Genomic DNA, 20,922 nt, shown 5'->3' with positions numbered 1-20,922 from the left:
GTAAAGAGACTCTTACCAGTTTAAGATGTGAGCGTGAGGCAGGTGTTTTGAAAAAAAATGACTGAACTCAGTGAAGGCGGGGACTGATTATATCTTACACCCCATCAGAGCCATGCCATCCTATGTCACAAGGCAGAAGACCCGAAAAACTTTCTCATGGGTTGGCAGGCCATTGCTGGATCGAAAACAGTACTATCAAATCTACAAGTAAGTGATGAAGCTCTTTGGTGGGACTGCAGAATGTCACTTTTCAGGCTAAACTGTTAAGCTTGTATTTAAACTTCATTGTACTCAGTGAAGACTGAGGTTTGAGGGACAATGCAAATTAATTTTTTAAAAAGTTTTGTGTGATAAAAAAATATCTGATGTGACTGGTTAGTAAAATTTGAGGAGTACCATAATGTCTTCTGCTTAAAGTGGATTCTTTGAAACTTAAAAGATAAGAGATGTTGGTACTATGTACTCCCCAGCTTGTTTCTGTATGCATGTGTAGTGTGTGTGTGGTGTGTGTGTGTCTGCACATATACGGGCAGGCGTGTATGCTCTTTGGATGCCTGAGATTAATGTTGAGTGCTTCTTCAGTGGTTCTGTGCTTTATTTATTGCAGTACTTTTATTCTTTGGGAATTTCTTAGCTGCTGTGTGTTTCGAGCATTCATCCTTCTCCTTCCTCCCATCTCATCCCTTTCTACCCCACTTTTAGGTTTCTTCTTTTCTTTATTTTTTACCAAATGAGTTAAGATTAAGTTTGTGTTGTTCCACTGGTCTTGGGAGTGGATCTGTCCTATAGGGACCACATTATTACTAAAGAAAACTGACTCTCTCCCTTTCCCAGCAGCTGTGAAATGCCAATAGCTTTCTAGCTGCTGGTGTTTCTTTTGTTTTGTTTTGTTTTGTTGTTGTTGCCCACCTCTCCCCTGTGCCTGGCTGGAGCTTGTAAAGGTCTTGTGCGTTCTGTCAAAATCGCTGTGAGTTCTCACGTGCATCTGCCCTGTATCTAAGAAATGCCTTATCTTTGATCTGTTGTCAACCACCTTTGGCTCCTCTTCCATGGAGATCCCAGAATCTTAGGAGACCCTCAGTTTTATTATTGGTGCAGGTTTGTTTGTTATTGTTTTGTTTTTCTTGCTGTACCCAGAACTCACCAATTCCAGCTAATCTAGCTAGTGAGCTTGCCCTGTGGATTCCTCGTTCTGTTTCCTGAACGCTGTACTTCAGGTGGTTCCACACCTATCTGGCTTTTTCCATGAGTGCTGGGGAAACTGAACTCTAGCCCTTGTGCTTGCTCATTCAGCAAGTGCTCCATCCACTGAGCCTTCTCCCCACACCTTAGCAGTTCTGATATTATTGGGTAGCATTCCAGCCTCCCGAACCCTTTATTCTTTGTCAATAACATTTAGGTAGTTAAGGCATCTAAAGTAGTCATTTATGTTAAAACAATTCATTGGACCCATTTTGTGCACTTTGACTGGGTACATTGTTTTCCCAGTAAGATAATTGGAGAACTTAGAGAAAACCATTTAGAGGAATTTCCAGTTGAAGAATTTTTAAAACTTTATTTTATGTGCATTGGTGTTTTTCCTGCCCACTGAGCCATCTCTCTAGCCCTTAAGAATGTTTTTGAGCTTGGAAGGAAAAAAAAGAAGATTGCCCCATGGTTATCAGCACTGGCTAATCTTTACAGAGGGAGGATTCAGGTGTGATTTTTTTTTTTTCTCACTTATAATATGGCTCACAACTGTCCCAGGGGATCCAGTGCCCTCTTCTGGCCTCCAGGAGCACTACACATGCATGTATTGCACAGGCAAGCTTGCCTACACATAAAATAAAGAATTAAATCTCAAAAGAGGTCGCTGGACAGAAAATGTCCTTTAAAAGAATGTTGTCTTTTGTGCCAAATTCTCAAAATCTACTCCTGCTTTAACGATCATGTTTCTTTTTTGCTTTCTAGAGCAATATGTGTGAAAAACAGTGATTGTTCCACTGAAATTTACATCAGGGTTGGACAGTTCGTGCTGGTTAAAGGGGATTATCACACAAAGCCCTATATCGCTAAACTGACTGAATTGTTTGAAGATGGTGAGTTCGGGCCTGAAATGGAAGCTTTCTCTTACTGGGCACGATGGCAGAGTGTGCAGGAGGGGAGGATGCTGAGCTCTGGGCTGAGGTGCATTGCATAGTGGACTACATGCACCCTGCAGCATAGGTGCGGGAAAAGAATGTCAAGTGCAGAATGAGGGATGGAGAGTTTAAGAAGACAGGAGGGAAACTGGTGGCTTGCGCTGCTGGGTGTTGTTAAGTTTTTGCTCTTTCTCCTTGGGGGCCACCACCCAGCTCCCAAATGAATACACACACAGAAACTTACTCTCCCTTATGAGTGCCTGCCTTAGCATTCTTCTAGCCATCTTTTGTTTCTTTTTCTTCCTTCCTTTCTCTCTCTCTTTCTTTTTTTTTAAATTAAATTTATTTGGCTTTATTTTTTGTGAATTGCTGTGAAGGTATCAGATGCCATAGAACTGGAGTATTTTAAGCTGCCGTGTGGGTGCTGGGAATTGAACCCAGGTCCTCTGGAAGTGCCACCTTTCCAGCCTCTTAGCCAGCTTTTCTTAATTTGAATTATCCCATCTACCTTTTGCCTCTGGGCTTTTATCTTTCTCTATTCTATATACCTTTCTTTACCTCTTACTCCGTGGCTTGCTATGTAGCTGGGTGGCTGCCCCCTGACGTCCTCTCTCTTTTCTTTTTCCCTATCTTCTCTTCCGAGATTCCTCCTCCTGTTTATTTTCTCTGCCTGTCAGCCCCGCCCATCCTTCTCCTGCCTAACTATTGGCCATCCAGCTCTTTATTACACCAGTCAGGTGCTTTAGACAAGCAGAGAAACACAGCTCTACAGAGTTAAACAGATATAATGTAAAAGAACACAACACATCTTTGCATCATTAAACATATATTCCACAGCATAAATGATTAACACATCTTAAAATAATATTCCATAACAGCTGGGTCCACATTTTCTTAGTTTGGACATGGGGAAGTTACTATGAAATTGTGCGAGTAGGATTTTTTTTTTTTTTTTTTTTTTTTTTTTTTTTTTTTTTTTTTTTTTTGGTTTTGCGAGTAGGATTTTTTTACACATCTCTATATCCCCAAACTGGCCTTGAACTCTGTTCTTGACCTTAAACTCAGAATGCTCCTGCCCTTGTCTCCCAAGTGCTGGGGTTACAGATGTGAACCACCATTCCTAACTGGTGACTTTTTTAATTATTAATTTGTAAAATTTTCCCATTGATAAATTAAGTGCCCATGATTATAATAACTTGTTTTTCTTTCCTTTGGAAATTGCTTTTTATACTGATGAATGCTATTAAGAATAGAACACTGGTGCTGGAAAGGGGGCTCGGCACTTAGAAGCACTCACTGTTTCAGAGGACCCAGGGCTAGTTCATAGACCTACTGTCTTTAACTCCAGTTCCAAAGGAGCTAAGGCCCCTTCCCGGCCTCCGTGGATACTGCACACAAGTGGAATGCATACATATATGCAAAGAAAACATACACATAAATCAAAAATAAAATCTTTTATAAAAGGTAGAAACACCATAAAGAACATATTTGGAGTCATTTTGCTGCTGATTGGTTCTTTGATTATTGTCAAATTATATAAGGTTCTTGAAACTTGGTTTCTTGGCCTATAAAGGGGATAGGTATAGTACCTGCTTTGTAGACTTATGGGGGGATTATATTTGTATTGTGTAGTCTTTGGCATGAGGCAGTATTCAGTGGTGCATTGTAATGTTCACCTTTCTATTTTAATCTCCACTTCCTACCTGATCCTCTAGGATCTCAATTTCCTTCTAAGAAATGTGCTCGCGTGCAGTGGTTTGTCCGATTCTCTGAGATCCCTATCTCTAAAAGGCATTTATTAGGCCGGAAGCCTGCTGCACAGGAGATATTCTGGTATGACTATTCTGACTGTGATAACAACATTTATGTGGAGACCATCATTGGCCCTGTTCAGGTAGGTAGCCTAAGTCTTGGGTTCTAAACAGCCCACGCTGCATGACCTCAGAAATATTACTGATTCTAATTTGAATTATTCTCTTATCTTCTCTGGCTGTTTGCCCTAGCCCACAGATACTGAGAGCATAGACTGTGTGCTCTGGGCCTTCTAGAGGAAGTAATATTAGGGTTATGACCTGAAAGAAGAGCAGGAATTAGAAAATGTGTCTTAGTGAAAAATCATATATAGCTATGATTATGACAGGCACAAAACATTGTTAGGTTAATGCTTTGTAAAATGAGGACTTTGCTTTGAATAACTTTGAAAAAGTGCCCATTGCTAAATGCAACCTTGTACAGTGGTATATTATTTGTGGGGTTTTTTTTTGGTTTTTCGAGACAAGGTTTCTCTGCAGCTTTTTTAGAGCCTATCCTGGAGCTCTTGTAGACCAGGCTGGTCTCGAACTCACAGAGATCAGCCTGCCTCTGCCTCCCGAGTGCTGGGATTAAAGGCGTGCGCCACCACCGCACGGCTATTTGTGTTTTAATAAATAAAGCTTGCCTGAAGATCAGTGCAAAGCTGCTACACTAGTCAGCCATGCAGGCCAGGCAGTGGTAGCACACACCTTTAATCCCAGCACTAGAGAGGAATATAAAACGGGAAGAGACAGTCTCAGGCTCAGTCTGAGGATTCGTGGTGGCAGGATCGCCCATTTTTAGTCTGAGGTAGAGGCTGGCTGGCTGCTTTGCTTTTCTTATTTTTTTTTTTTTTTTTTTTTTTTGGTTTTTCGAGACAGGGTTTCCCTGTAGTTTCTAGAGCCTGTCCTGGAACTAGCTCTTGTAGACCAGGCTGGCCTCGAACTCAGAGATCCGCCTGCCTCTGCCTCCCGAGTGCTGGGATTAAAGGCGTGCGCCACCACTGCCCGGCGTTTGCTTTGCTTTTCTGATCTTCAACTTAAACCCCAACATTTGTCTCTGAGTTTTTATTATTTGTGCTACCCCGTGTGTTAGGCTTTTGTTTTGAGGAGCTAAGCTGTTGAAGTAGACAACATTTTGAAAACTGTGTGTGTGTGCAGGCTTCTTGTTTCTAGTGCTGCTTTTATAGTAGGATTAGACTTTTCTGTGTGAAGTCTGGCTTTGGGTAATTAGGGAACTGGTTTAGCAATTGGCCAGAGAGACTGGTCTCACCTGGCTACAGTAATTCATTTTATTGTTAATGAAGGTGGGAAAGGTGGATGTAGAAGTTAAAGCAGCAGAACAGGTGGATTTGGAAGGTGTGCTGGCTAGCTTTTGCAACTTGATGAGAGTCTTTATTAAATACCTTTGACAAACTGGCCTGTAGGCAAGTCTATAGAGGCATTTTATTAATGATGGATATGGGAGGGCCCAGTCCACAGTGTATGGTGCCCTCTCCTGGGCGGTATAAGAAAGCAAGGGCAGGAAGCCAGTACAGAGCACTGTTCCATGGCCTCTGCTTCAGTTCTGTCTCCAGTTCCCTCAGTGATGGATGGTGAGCAGGTAAAGTGGAATAATTAACCCTTTCCTCCTTGAGTTAGTTTTGGTCGGTGTGATTTATCATAGCAACAGAAAATAACTAGAACAGAAGGGGTATTTGGGAAGATCACTCTATAAGCAGAACTCTTACTAAAGCCAAGTTCTGCTAGTGATGCTTGGCCATTTAGGGAATACTGAGTGCCCTGGACGTGAGCTCTGGACATTGAAAACCAGTTTGGGTCATCCTGCAGCTGTGTTGCTAACTGTTCAACATGTGGAGAAGTTTTAGGGAGTTTGACCTCGGTGAGTGGATGGTGGAGGCGGGTGGAGAAGCAAGGAATGGGATGGTGTGTGATTGAGCTGGGATGATGGCGGGAATGAAGAGGAGAAGCCAAGGCAGAGGATCATTCATTCTCTGGGTTCAATCACCAGCACTACATAAGCCAGCTATGGAGGTCCATGCCTCTACTTCCAGTTCTTAGGAAGTAGAGTGAGGAGGATCAGAAGTCACAGGAGAACCTGTGCAAATAAAGTAAAGCCGATGGAGGGGGACGGCAAGATTAATTTGCTGGGTGTGTCGACACATATCTTTAATCCCAGGACACAGGAGATGCCGATGGAGCTCGCTGAGTTTGAGGCCAATCTGATCTATATAGGAGGATAGTTGGGATTACACAGAGAGACGCCGTTTAAAAGAAAACATAAGAGGGGGGGTGATTTCCATTTCACTGACTCCCTCCTCAAATTATTCATGACTTTGTAAATGCTCAGATTCCATTAATGTGCTATTCCATGTCTTTCTCTTTAGATATAAAAGATTGCGTTTTATATAAAGATGTGACCTTACGTAGTTTCATTGCAGCTGTGATGGTTTTTCTTGGCTGTATAGTCTTCATCGTTCCTTGTTTATCACACTTCCAAAATTCAGGTTGTGGCTTTAGCCCCAGATGAAGTGCTCCCTATGGATCAGAAAAGCGAGGAGACACTGTTTGTGAAACTATCCTGGAATACAAAGAATTTTGAGCCACTGTCACCAGAAGTACTTTCGGCTTTGAATAAACTGGAAGATAGCCCTGAGTGCCAAAAGCCTAAATCACGTCACTCCACCTCCAGATCTGCTCATCCTGTGTCCCCCAGTGCAAAGAAGCTGCCTGAACTTGATGGTAAGTATGGTTGTAAAGTGGTTTTCAGTGTGCTGATATCCTTTGTGATAAACCAGTTCTTCCTTCCCCAACGCCTGCTCCACAGTGATGTCTTTCCTGTCTCTATGGTTGGCTTTTCTGGGATATCGTATCATTGGAATCACAGTCTGGCCTTTTTGTCTGGCTCTCTTCTTGGTTTTATTCATTTGAGAGTCATTCCTGTTAGTATCCTATTGGTGATTTGATCCTTTATATGCAATGCTCTATTGTATCAATAGCTACAGTTTATTAATTCCCAGTAGGTGACATCTGGGTGTTTCTAGTTGTTCATGATTGTGAATAAAGCCACCCTAATTAATGATTCACATAGACATTAGATGGCTCTTGAAACCCTGTCTCTATCTGTCTCACGCCATAAGTATGACTGAAGTTGGCTCATCTGTGCTTTAAGACTGGGCATTCCTGCCTGCCATCTCCTGAGTTAGAGCAGCGTGTCCATGGATAAGTACCAGGGTCGAGTCTCATTCACCTTTTTTTTTCTAGCTAGGACCTTTTTAATAGTTCAGCTGTATCTATGAAGGGCTGTGATCCCCGGTTCCCATTGTCTTGGCAAGAGTAGAACAGATCTACATGTAATGATTCCTCCTCTGTCTTGCCAGATATAATCTGGGTTTAGGGGGGGAAAAGCAGGAAAAATTTGGGTCTGGTGTCACTCCTTATTGTAGTATAACCTTCTTCAAATGCCATTGCACTGGGAGTGTTCACCCTGCAGTGGCGCCTTGGGGAAGCTGGATATTTATCTACAAAAGCTGTCTGAAGTCAAATTCAAAATCCTGCAGATGCAGCTCAGTGGTAGAGCACATGCTTCAGTCCCCAGGACTGAAATATGAAAACAAAAGTCATGTCTGTTTCTAAATAGGAAAGTCATGAAGTTTAGGGGAAAAGAGGCCACTTGGCCTAGAGGAAGACAATATGGACTAATTTAAAGTATGACTAACTTCTGTTGTATGACTTCAGTTACAGTGTGAGTTTGGGGGTTTAAGTCTAACATACCACATTGTCTCTTTAGGCTTAGGTTTTCCCAGGAAGCCTAACGTAAGGCTATCACAAAAGATCTCGTGTGACTCCTTGGAGTCTCAAAAAAATTCTAAACGAAAAACAGCCTCCTCTGAGACAGCCTCACCACCTAAAAGGTCTCAGCCTGGTGAAATCAAGACCTCCTCAGCTTTGAAAACTCTAAGAAAAAATGGACAGGCTCCTTCCATTTGTGCCAAACGGAGCATGACTCTGAGAGCCCAAGACCCAGCTGAGGTGACCGCCAAGATTAATGTGGAGGAGGCCCTTAACCCTGTCAGGGGCAGGGTGAGGCCTTCCGTGGTGCCCACCGTGATTCTGACACCACGGAGGTAAGCTGGAACATTGCCCCTCGCACAGACCAGCTTGCCATACTTCATGGGATGAGAATTGGGTGTCGTGGAAGGAAACTGCTGAGCTGTGGCTGTCTGACCAGACCGAGAGTCTGAGGATCTTTTTCAGATATAGATTTCTGAGCCTGGATTTAGTAAATCAGGCTCCATGTCTTGGGCCCAGGAATCTGTATTGTGCAATGCTCTTTGAAGTTGGCCTTGGTTTCTTATGCCTGTGATGAGGAGGCTAAGGCAGGACTGGTGTGTATTGAGTTCAAGGCTAGGCTGATCTACATAGTAACACTATCTCCAAAAAGACATTCTTTTCTCTTCAGATATCATTTGGGAATATCAATATTTATGTCTGAAACTATACTGCTTCACAGTCCTGGATTTCATTTGTTGGCTATGGCTCCTTGCCACAATTTAGTGATCATTTTTATCCAATTGGATGGTTTTTCTTTTTTATGAAGCTGGAATCTACTCTTAAATATAGTAAAAGAAGACAATAAATGTAGAACAAACTTTAGTTTGGTCCTTGATCATTTATGTAGCTAATGAAGTGTACAGTAAAAGTGACAGACTAGAAATAACTTGATTTTCAGTATTTCTTAAATAGAAATTCCCAGGGCTGGAGAGATGGCTCAGAGGTTAAGAGCTTTGCCTGCTCTACCAAAGGTCCTGAGTTCAATTCCCAGCAACCACATGGTGGCTCACAACCATCTGTAATGGGGTCTGGTACCCTCTTCTGGCCTGCAGGCATACACACAGACAGAATATTATATACATAATAAATAAATATTAAGAAAAGAAATTCCCAACACCTGGCCCATAATAGGTTGCTCAATAAATACTAAGTATATTTTATACTGAATATATTTCAGGTAACTTTGTACCTTTGTAAAAGATGACAAATAAAAAAGGAACAAAATCTGTTAGGAATTTATCCATTTTGATCCATGATAGCAGAGCAGTAAAGTCTGATTTAAATGATGTGTTAAATAAAGCTTGAATTTCTTTGATGAGCTTTTGAGCCAAGTTTGATTAACTTTAAGGTTGCTATAGAGAGAATAGGAGCCAGTGAGACTTGACTATCTCTGGTACCTACTGTGAACCCTTGGTGTCTCTAACGCTTTCCTCTAATCCAGGTGTGATACCTTACAGGGTGACAAAAGGACAAGATGCTCACAGCCGTAGTTCCCATCGTGTTCATAGAAGGAGTTCTCTTGTGACTTTGAATCGGATTAGGCAACAGCTTTGGTAAGACTGCTCACTGACAAGCAGAAGAACCTTGCTCTCATCTGTGATAGCGTTTGTCCCTTCGTGTCCCTTGTGTTTGAGTGGCCGGCCAATCAGTGCATCGATACTTTTTCACCTAGCATTTTGTACAATTGTCATAGTTTGAAAGGGACAAGAAATGCTGTCCAGGGCTTGTAGTTCCTTGGCTTCCATCACTCTTGTTTCCTGCAAGTCTGGGAGCGTGGGATGCCTAAAAGCATTAACTTCGTTTGATAGATCTTAGTTTGAATTTGGGCTTCTGAAACTGAAGTTTGAGAAGATGAACATTTCCAATCCTTAACCCCTCGTGAACAAAACAGGGAAGATCCACAAGTCTTAAAGTTGTTGGGATTTAGTGGCTATGTAATGCCTTTGGCAGAGCATCTCAAGCGAGTATCTAAGAAGTGAAACAAATTCCATATTGCCTAGTGGTGGAAAAGACGTAATGCCTCCCATGCACGCTTTTATACAGTTGTTAAGACTTGAACAGCAAATAATAGAAAATAATCAGTCTCCACCACGCAGGCTTCTAGATAAAAGTGACCAAGAAGAGGAAGATAGCATGTCCTCAGCAGAGGCGTCACACTGCACCAGTGAGGAGGAGGAGGAGGAGGAGGATTCTGTTCCCTCCCTTCTGAGGAGAAATCCCCAGCGGCAGTCCAGGAACCAGAGAATGGCCTCCATGCCTTCGCTGCAGACCCCCTCCAAGACACCAAAGAAAACAGTAAGGCTTTTTTGGGTTTGTTTACCAGTGACATGTCCCTCCTGTATGGTATAGAATGGTAATTCTAAGATCTCACAGTAACAGCTGGATTCTTAGCATAGGGCTAGTGTTGTTAAAGTAGTGTGTTCCCTAGACTAACAGGCTTACAGGAACTTGATTGAAAATTAATCTACTTGAAGATGACTTTTTCCTGTGTGTTATTTTGTTTTGCTTTTGAGATGGTGTGTTACTATAAAGCCTAGGCTGGCCCAGACTGCTCAAGGGTTCAAGTTCCTTTTTTTTTTTCCTCTTTAAAGATGTATTTATTATGTGTAGTTTTTTGTCTGCATGTATACCTACAGGCCAGAAGAGGGCACCGGATCTCATTACAGATAGCTGTGAGCCACCATGTGGTTGCTGGGAATTGAACTCAGGACCTCTGGGAGAGCAGTCAGTGCTCTTAACCTCTGAGCCGACTCTCCAGCACTCAAGTTCCTTTTAGGGGCCAGAGTCAGAAGGCCAAGAGCACAGCCTCCTAAGGGAAGCACAAGCACTGCTGAGTTCTGGTGTTTGCATTTCCCTTGGCACTCGGGGAATTGGGTTCCAGGCTGCACTAATACAGCAGAGAGATCAGGGGTACTGCTTACATGTGGTAATGAATGTGCAGCAGGGAAACAGAAGGAAATTCCTGCGCAACTGTAACAGCATTAAGATGTTGGGGTCTTCTCATTCAGAGAGGTGCGTTAGAGAAACACTAGTGTTAAACATAGTAGATCTCTTCAGCATACAGTTGGGAAATGCTTGCTTAGAAACAGTTCTCCTTAGAAACAGTTCTCCATTTTTCCAGATTAAGATGGAGCTGAGGCTGAAGTCTAAGAGCAGGCTCTAAGGGAGGGAGTCTAGTAGATCCCATTTGAACTAAAGGCCATATATACTTGGATTTCCTCAAATAGAGGTGCAAAAAGCTCGTTGTTCAGATTGTTCACATCCACTAGGTCTCACCAGAAAAGGGATGTGTGGCCCCGTGAACATAATAAGTCCACTAGTCTTGTGCTTACCTTCCTGCAGGTCCTCTGTTTTCTCCCCAGTTGGTCAGTTTGCACATTTTGGCCAAGGAAAAGGTGGAGAGAAGTGAGAGAAAGCATAGGTCTGATTCATAGATTAACCATCAAGAGTGAGCCTGTGCGGCTGGAGCGAGGGCTCAGCAGCTGAGAGCACTTGTTCTTCCAGGGGACCTGAGTTTGATTCCCAGCACTCATAAGGCTGCTATCGTTCCATTGTTAGCAAACCCAGTGGCTTCTTTGGGCATCAGGCATGCATGTCGTGCACAGACATATGTACAGGCAGAACACTCACGCACATGAAATAAAGTTAAAAAGAAAAATTAGAAGAAGAATGGGCCTGTGAGTGGGAGTAGTGACCCAGGGATTTAGAATAAATTTGGTTGTTGTTTTCTTGATGTTTCTAAGTACGAGGTTACGAGCTGAGGAATTCCTGAGTCAAACCTTGACTGTATTTTCAAATAAACAAGATCTCAGGAATCACATACAACCTATGCCTCCTCTTCTTGAGCAGAGTAACTTGAGTTTCCTAATTTTTAGCTTTGACATGATTAATGAAAGGCCAGAGATGTAGCTCAGTGGCAGAGTACCTGTGTAGTAGGTATGGAGCCCTGGGGTTTTTGTTTGTTTTTCAAACAGCGTCTAACTGTGTAGCTTTGGCCTGTGTCTGCCTCCCAGGTCCTGGGATTGGCAGGCACCACCATGCCTGGCTGAATAATCTTTTTTTTTTTTTTTTAAATTCCTTTTTCAAACTAACTTCTCAAATTCTGATTCCATATAAATATTAGAAACAAGAGATCATGTTTGGACTGTGAACAGAATGTTTGATGTGAGGGGTGGGAATGAGGAGTAAATCATTTTTATTTCTTTCATATAGGAGGTAAGCCTACCTTGTTCTTTTACCAGATCAATTTTCTGTGTCCTGGATTTTTTTTTTGTGTTTGTGTGTGTGTGTGTGTGTGTGTGTTTTGCTTTATTACAATTTATGCTCTCATTGACTACAGCCTAATCGTAGAACACCTCATCATGCCACTCCTCAGATTCGCGATAGAAACCTCGCTATCAAGGAGCCAGCTAGCATGCTTGAAGAGGCCCGGCTGAGGTAATACAACCTGGATAGATCAGAGTGATGGGGCCTCTTTCTTCACATGAGTTAGAGTTGGCTGTGCATACTGTAGGAAGACAGTAAAACAAGTGCTTACAGAAACCTTGAACAGCTGGTGGCCAGGGTAATGCAGATAGAACAAAATGTCTCCCAGGCTTTTGCCATCCTCTTGGTGTTTCTGAGGGTGGTGTCTCTTAGCTACAGGACCCTAAAGTAGTTCTTTTAAAATGCAGGACGAGATCAAGAGTTTTTGGAACTCATAGGTTTCCATTTACCCAAGTGGTTTTAGTGAATAAAAGGGAGGGTTGGAGAGGCACCGTGGAGAGAGGTAAGAAGTAAGGATTTTTTTTTTTTCCATATGGTTCCTGGGTAGAAATAACAGTGTCTTTTCCTTGCAGGCTGCATGTTTCTGCTGTGCCTGACTCTCTTCCCTGTCGGGAGCAGGAATTCCAAGACATCTACAACTTTGTGGAAAGCAAAGTTCTTGATGGGACTGGAGGGTGAGTAATACCAAGTGGACAGGTAGTTTGAGGAGGAGCTGCTCACACAGGGTCAGCAGGGCAAGCAGAACCACTGCTAAGCCTAGAAGTGTGAAATTCTGCCTTTCAGAACTGCAGAAACTGAACGTGGTGGTGGCAGGGTAGAGGCGAGAGGATCGGGAGTTCAAGGTCATCTTTTGCTAGTTTGAGGCTAGCTTGACCTATGTGGGGTTTTGTCTCAATTTAAAAAGGAGGGGTTGACCTTTGAGTAATCAGTTTGCATGCATATAGCTTTGACTGTAGAATGAGTGTCTAAACAAGTCCAACTCTGACGAGTCTCCTAGGGTAGTCTTCACTATTCCTACTTCCCTATCTCAGGGGGCTTGCTCTTTCTTAGTGTGATGTGGACGGCACAGACCCAGGCTATGAGCATTGTTTTCTTGCTTTAGGTGTATGTACATTTCTGGGGTTCCTGGGACAGGGAAGACGGCCACCGTGCACGAGGTCATGCGCTGTCTGCAGCAGGCAGCCCAAACAAATGATGTTCCTCCCTTTGAATACGTTGAGGTCAATGGCATGAAGCTGACGGAGCCCCACCAAGTCTATGTGCAGATTTTACAGGTAGGCAAAGTTGTTGGGGGTTTGGGGGAAACAGTTCTTGAGAAGCATGTGGGAAAGGAAAGGCTTACTCAATTTTACTTGCATTTTACATGTTTATGCAGAGGTGGCAAGGGTGAGATAGGCAGAATTTTTAGACTCAAAAACATGGCCAGGCCTAGGGAGATGGCTCAGAGGTTAAGAGCACTAACTGCTCTTCCAGAGGTCCTGAGTTCAATTCCCAGTAACTACAGTGGCTCACAACCATCTGTACTGAGATCTGGTGCCCTCTCCTGCCATGAAGGCATACATGCAGGCAGAACACTATATTCAGTAAATCTTAAAAAGAAGAAAAACCATGGCATAGGAGCTGTATGTTGACTGATTACATGCCGGCTTGGCAGCAAACTAGCTCACAAATGATGGAGGAATGTCCTGGAATAGGGTGTAAATGCTCTTTCATTGGCTGTTACCCTGGGACAGGTGATATCCCTCTTGGGGAAAGGACTAGAGTAAGAGACAGTAAGGAGATGGAGCTTCTTTTACAGACTACAGCAACTGCTTTTCCTCATGCAGAAGCTGACAGGCCAGAAGGCAACCGCTAACCATGCGGCAGAGCTGCTGGCAAAGCGATTCTGCAGCCAAGGGTCCCCACAGGAAACCACCGTGCTGCTTGTGGATGAGGTAAGATGCCCGTGGGCGCACAGGAGCAGGAATGGTATAGGCAGCACATCGCTGACTCAGTGGGCAAGCTGTCACTTAGATGCCTGACCAGTCTCTCACCGACACTGTATGTGTTCTTGGGCAGCTCGACCTTCTTTGGACTCACAAACAAGATGTCATGTACAATCTCTTTGATTGGCCTACTCACAAGGGAGCCCGACTGGTTGTCCTGGCCATTGCCAACACCATGGACCTGCCAGAAAGGATCATGATGAACCGCGTATCCAGCCGATTGGTAAGTCCAGGGTGTTGTGTAAAAATGGAAATTTAGAAGGCCAACAAAGTATGATTTCTGCCATAATTGTAATTTTTATGCTGGAATGGAAAACCATTGCCATTTTTTTTCTACACATACCATACCCTATGACTTGGCACTCTGGTCCCTGTGCAATTTTAAATCACACAAAGTCTTAGAAGTTTAATTAGTTTTAAAAATATTTAAGATTGTATTACCTGCCACCTCTTAAGCACTTACAGTAAAGCAGAAAACTAGGCAGCCCTGTTGGCCTTCGTGGACCTTATAGTTTGGCAGGAAACACTGGTATCCAACCATTGAGAACAACGTGGTAAGGAGAGCGGGAGCTGTGCAGGTTGGTAGAGCACCTCTCTCCTCAGATGATTCTAAGAGAATAAAGGTTCTAAGATGAAAGAGTTTGAGAACTGCTGTCCTGCAGGACACCCCAGACATGCCCAGTAGTGGCAGCAACTGAAAGGGAAAATGGAAAGAAACGGATTGTTATGTGGGACTTGAGGATCAGGCTTGGGGGCCTGAGTGTGGTATTTTTTTTTTTTCTTTTTGGTCCCCACCTGGACAGTGAAACTTGTTCCTCTCTCATCTTGGCTCTCCAGGGTCTCACCAGGATGTCCTTCCAGCCCTATTCTCACAGCCAACTGAAACAGATTGTAGTGTCCCGACTCAAGCATTTAAAGGCCTTTGAGGATGATGCCATCCAGTTGGTAGCCAGAAAGGTAAGTCACCATCAGGCAGCTCCTTGCTACACCTCCACGCCAGTCAACAAGTCCTTCTGAGCACCTGTGCTGTGCAGCTGAATGAAGGGAGCTTTAGGAAGGGCCGAGGGTGGGAGCACATGTCTGAAATTCCAGGACTTGGGGGACAGAGGGAAAGGGATTCCTCCCTGAGTTTGAGGCTGGTCTGGTCTAATAGAAAGTTCTGGGTCTCCTGGGGCTACATAGTGAACTACTGTCTCAATGAACAGATGGATAAAATTAGTGAAGAAACAATATTCTGGAAGACTCCTTGACCTTATATGATTCTTTAGACAGCCACAGGGATTATGGACTTATCTACAAAATAACCATAGTTGATTCAACGAACCTGCTCTTTTGTGTAATTGAAGGGATTATTTAGATCCATGGAAGCCACCTAGGAACTAATGAGGTGGAGATAGTAAGGCCAACCCTTAGCAACTGGTCAGAGTTAGACCTGTTTGTATGGAACCGTCGTTCTACAGACAAGGCTGTATGCAGACCCTAACTGCAGTAGTCGTGGTCCTCAGAAGGGCCCCAGGCTCCCAGTGGAACTGCTTTGGGTGTTTTCCTGTTCTCAGTGTTTCCTCTCATTGCCTTAGCCCAAGCTCTTCAATTGGTACTGTTTGTCGCTAGGGCACTGCTTCACAGGGTGAGGATGGTGATAGGAAGCAGGAGGTAATGAGGAAATGTTTGGATGTAGGAAGACTGTGCTGCTCGTGTCTCTAACGAGGAGTGGCTTTGGTCTGTTCAAAACATTACATGCAATAGTGTATAAAATCCCACCGTACAGGGATGACCGCTATGTTTGCCTTTTGAGACAGGGTCTCACTGTACCTCTGGCTGGCTTAGTATGTTATATAGATTAGGCTGGTCTCAAACTTAAGAGATCTGCCTGTCTGCTAGGATTGAAAGCATCACCATGCTAAGATGACTACTTTTAATGCCTTAGTGTATTATATACATATATACTTAGTAGTTTTCTTGGTTTATGTGCTATAATTTTGGAGGAATGAATCATTTTAGAGATAATTTCACCAAGACACATGAATTCTAGGTTGCTGACGGATACTGGGGATATGAGAGCTGGGAAAGGTCTTTGTAGGCTGCAGTGGCTCTGAGGTATAGCAGTTTATCCCTGTAAGCAGTTTATCCTGTGAGGCAGGAGGATTGCGAGGTCAAGGCCAGCCTGAGCTATGTTGGGATAGCCTGTCAAAACTTAACAAGCAGATAACATTCTTTTTTTTTTTCCCCCCCTTGGGGGGAAGTGTTTTGGTTTTTGGGTTTATCTGTGTGGCTTTGGAGCCTATCCTGGAACTCACTGTGTAGATCAGGCTGGCCTCAAACTCATAGAGCTCCTCCTGCCTCTCGGGTATTTTTCTGAGCCAGCATGGGAGAGAGTCGGGCCTAGAACCTCCATTTCTCAGGACATGAGAAGGAGCTACAACAGCCACAACTCTTGGCATCGTGCAAAGCTTGACTCGCTTGTCTCAGCAAAGGGCTTCCCCAAATTTGATTTCTTCCTTTTCTCCCCCATCTTAATTTTAATCTTTTAGATAATTGATTGGGCAGTTCTCCCAAATTCACTACATGCTCTGGGAGGTCTTACCTCCAAATATGTTCTCTTTCTGGCCTTAATTAGCTGTTTCTGGGGTACACAGAATGAGAACCCAGGAGTGAGAATCCTCGTGAGGGTTTCTTTGTCATTGTTGATGGTGGTGGGATTTTTTTGTTTCATTGGTTTTGGGGTATTTTGTTTGTTTGTTTTGAGACAGAGTGTCTTTATGTAGCCATGGCTGTCCTAGAACTTGCTCTGTAGACCAGGCTGGCCTTCTGTACCACCATTCCCAGCCATCACAGAGGTCAGGGTAGAGCTTTGGATTCCCAGGCACCTGGAGTTATGGGTGTTTGTGAATTGCCATGTGTTCACCAACAAGTACTCTTAACCAATAAAACCTTTTCTTACCCAGCCTTAAAAACAAAAGAAGAACAGCAACAAATCCTACTTATTTCCTAAATATTAAAGTTGGGGATTTTTGGAGTTACCTATAAAATCTTGGAACAATGGTTTGGCATGAAGGAATAGTCTTCCTTATATGATTCCAGGCTCCCACAAGATTCCCTGACTGTCGACTTTGGCACAAGGCCATTCTCAGCACTGCCTTATCTTTTTATCTATGCATAGATCCAGGGGTTATTCTCCTAGGTTGAGGTGGCGAGTGGACATTAGAAATAAAATGTTCCCTCTTGTAGGTAGCAGCCCTCTCTGGAGATGCACGGCGCTGCTTGGACATCTGCAGGCGTGCCACTGAGATCTGCGAGCTCTCCCGTCAGCCTGGTGGTGACTCTTCGGGCCTGGTGACTGTGGCCCATTTAATGGAGGCTATAGATGAAATGTTCTCCTCGCCCTATATCACTGCCATCAAGTAAGATGCTTTGCTGCCCGCACCTCTGGAAGGTCTGAGGAGAGATCGCAGCTTTGGGGGTTTGGAAATGTGCTTCTGTTTTAGACTGAACGTAGTCTGCCATTAGGTAGAGAAAGTCCTTAGGGGCAATCAGGGAGACAAAACCAAAGTCCTTGGGGAACAGATGAATGCTTATTAACATGTAAGTAAGCCTACAGGGGCAGGCATGTTTATTCATGCCTACAATCCCAGCATTTGGAAGGCTGAGGCAGGAGGATTGCCACAAGTTTAGGGCTAGCCCAGGTTGCATAGTGAGTTCCAATCTGAGCTAAACAGTGACTCTGTCTCAAAAAAGGAAAGGAAGGAACACATTTGGTAGGTAGAAAGATGAGTCGGTGGTTAAAAGCACCCAAGACTCAGATTTAGTTCCCAGCATTCAGCTCACAACTGCCTGTGACTACAGTTTTCTGCTCTCTGCATGTACACACACACACAACTTTTTTAATGTTACATGAACAGTTTGGGCAGTTGTGGCATGTGACTTTAATCTGACACAGGCTAAGCAGGCAGTTCTTGGAGTTTGTGGCCAGCCAGGGTCACATAGAGAAATCCTGTCTATAAAATCAAAAAGAAAGTAAGTTACATGAGCAGACAGTTGGCTGTTTCTACATGAGCAGACAGTTGGTTTATTCTAACTGAGGCATATTCTGCTCCTGAAATTTGGAAATGGGCTTTTTTGGTTATTTATTTATTTATTTGAAGTGCAGATATAATTCCAGAAGTAGTTGCTTTTCTACATTTCCAAAAGAACATCTTGCCAGCTTAAGACTTTGTCAGGTGATGCAGGAAATGTTTCCTTGTGTTTTCTCTCCTCCTTGTAGCCGGGGTGCAGGCAGCCTCTTAGGATTAATATCTCTTGGTTTGCTTTAAGAAACTGTTCCCTCCTGGAGCAGGGCTTCCTGAGAGCCATAATTGCAGAATTCCGCCGATCTGGACTGGAAGAAGCTACATTTCAACAGGTATTGGCTAAGTGCTGTTTTCTTGATCCTTCTAGATATGGGTCCAGGCTTCTTAATGTAAGTGTTACAGCTCTGAAGGGGAAAGGTATCCTGGCATTTGGGAGCCAAGGAATACCGCAAAGTCACACTGCATAACAAACCCACACAAGAGGTTCATTGGTATGGGAAGCCCCAAGAGGGTAATTGCTTCTGCTGGAGTGAGAAGCAACAGAGAACTGGGCAGAATATAAGGTTAGATAGGGTTTCTTGGTGGTGGGGGCTTTCCAGGGTGGTCTGGGATTGGAGAGGTTATGTGATCTGATCCTCCCTAGCCCCCCATATGGCAGGGCCTTGCCATTCTCTAGCCTCCTGGTAGGGCAATTAAGGAAATCTGGGGGCTGGGCTTTGCCAGTGGAGATGGGGTGAGGTAGCCACTTAGCCAATCTCAAGGGGTCAGGTTGGACTGACAGAACAGTCTAGAACCTGGTGCCCAGAGGTATCCAGGAGCAGGGCTGACAAGGAGTCTGTGAGTATGGCAGGGAAAGCCCTCAATAGCCAACACTTAGAATATGTGGGGCTGAGGATTTACTTCAGAGTAGATAGTGGCCTTGAATGAACAAATTGGAGATCCATTCTCCAGTACATCATAAGGCAGGCATGGTGGTGCATGCGTGTTATACCGGGACTTTGAGGTAGAGCCAGGAGGTTCATAAATTTAATCATCCTTGGCTACATACCCAGTTTGAGACCAGTCTGAAGTATGTGAGACGTGTCTCTTAACATAGCAAACAATCAACAACAAAACCCAGAAGGGGCCTTTAGCAGTTCTGTATTCCAAATATTGTTCAATTGTGCAATATAGCTCGTAAAACTGAAGCTTTGCTTTAAAATGTGAAGTACGCACATGGTGACTCACACCTGTAATCTCAGCTCTTGGAAAATGAGGCAGGAGGATTGCCAAGAGTTTGAGGCCAGATTGAACTACATAGTGAGTTCCAATCCAACTTGAGCTACAGACTTTGCCTTAAAAAGACTAGGAAAGAAGGCGAGGGAGGGTTGAAAGAGGGAAAGAGGAAGGAAGAAAACATGGGGGGGGGTAACTTTCCTGGTGTCACATAGGTAAATTATAGAAAAGTAGGGTTCAGATGTGCTGTGTCATGTTCTATGGCTTGTTTTCTACTTCTTGGCACAAGGGCATCTACTAATGAAGCATTTGGTATCTGAGGAACCCAGTATGTGGGACGTCCTTCTATGTATGTGTTGATTTTATTGGTTAATAAATCTGTTTCGGCCAATGGCTTAGCAGAGTAAAGCCAGGCAGGAAATCCAAACGGAGAGAGAGTAGGCAGAGTTGATGATACGCCATGTAGCATCTAAAGAAGAATGATGCCAGACCATTACCTGTAGATTTATAGAAAGAGGTTAATTTACAGTATAAGAGCTAGCTAGGAATATGCTTAAGCCATTGGCTAAACAGTGTTGTAATTAATGTTAATATAGTTTCTGTGTGATTATTTGGGTCTGGGCAGCTAAACAAAAGCACAGTCTCTATTTAAAACCAAGTGATGGATTGTTTTGAGAATGGGTCTTATTATATAGCCTTGCTTGTCCTGGAACTCAAAAAGATTTGCCTACCTCTGCCTCCCAAGTACTTAGACTACAAATTAGAGAGCATCACTCACCCTGCCCCAAGCACCCAATTTTTGGAAAAGCTGAATGATTAGATACAAACCCAGGATTATTGATTCTCCTGACCTTTGCTTTACTTTTGCTGTCTAGATATACAGTCAGCATGTGGCTCTGTGCAGAATAGAGGGATTGCCTTACCCAACCATGTCAGAGACCATGGCTGTGTGTTCACGTCTGGGTTCTTGCCGCCTCCTCCTGGTGGAGTCCAGCAGGAGTGACCTACTCCTTCGAGTGAGGCTCAACCTGAGCCAAGACGATGTGCTGTATGCTCTGAAAGAAGCATAAGGGCTTCAAGGACTTCTGCTGTTTCCCAAAGAGCCTTATTTATTTCTCTTCAGAACATGGAATTAAAGAAAAAAAGAATGGAAATGGTTGTTGGAGATTTTGGCATTGTATGTTACTTAGTTTGCTTTATCCAGTGTGTTTGAGAAGCTTATGGTAACATACTATGTATATAAAGACATGTATATAGTATATTTTTTACCTATGTAAAGTACTTCTGGGAGAATTTATATGAAATTGGCTACAATGGTTGCCTCTGGGAAATTCCTGGTGGTTTGTCAGGGATGATAGGAAGACTTCATTGTATGTCATGATGTATTTGATTGTGAATGACATTAAGTAAAATTGTTTTTATATAAAAGAACTGATGGGGTTTTGTGTTCATCCTAGTGACAGTGCTCCTTGTAGGCAGGAGGCACTGAGTTCGTTTCCCACTGCTAAATGCAAACCAGGTGCCTTTAGCCCTGGTGACTTGTGCCCTGCATGTTGCTAAGGCTGAAGCAAGAGGAGTACTGAAGGTTTGATGGTAGCCTGGGCCACATACTAAACTCAAGACCAGCCTGGAACAAACTAAGAAC

At 43.6% G+C, this 20,922-nt stretch overlaps 1 protein-coding gene across 1 annotated transcript; it reads left to right on the top strand.

Moving 5' to 3' along the window:
- The first annotated feature begins 112 nt into the window (after positions 1-112).
- Positions 113-20,347, top strand: Orc1 (origin recognition complex subunit 1). The gene is made up of 16 exons (XM_038334419.1): positions 113-207; positions 1,951-2,078; positions 3,836-4,014; positions 6,418-6,652; positions 7,701-8,037; positions 9,202-9,297; positions 9,841-10,039; positions 12,084-12,181; positions 12,583-12,684; positions 13,113-13,284; positions 13,837-13,944; positions 14,069-14,218; positions 14,833-14,952; positions 17,224-17,396; positions 18,307-18,394; positions 20,153-20,347. Exons 1-16 carry the CDS (start codon positions 113-115, stop codon positions 20,345-20,347), a joined length of 2,475 nt encoding a protein of 824 aa, XP_038190347.1.
- The last annotated feature ends 575 nt before the right edge of the window (positions 20,348-20,922 follow it).

Source organism: Arvicola amphibius, chromosome 6 (genome assembly GCF_903992535.2).
Source record: "Arvicola amphibius chromosome 6, mArvAmp1.2, whole genome shotgun sequence".
Taxonomy (NCBI): domain Eukaryota; kingdom Metazoa; phylum Chordata; class Mammalia; order Rodentia; family Cricetidae; genus Arvicola; species Arvicola amphibius.
This window is presented reverse-complemented; position numbering and strand designations above follow the sequence as displayed.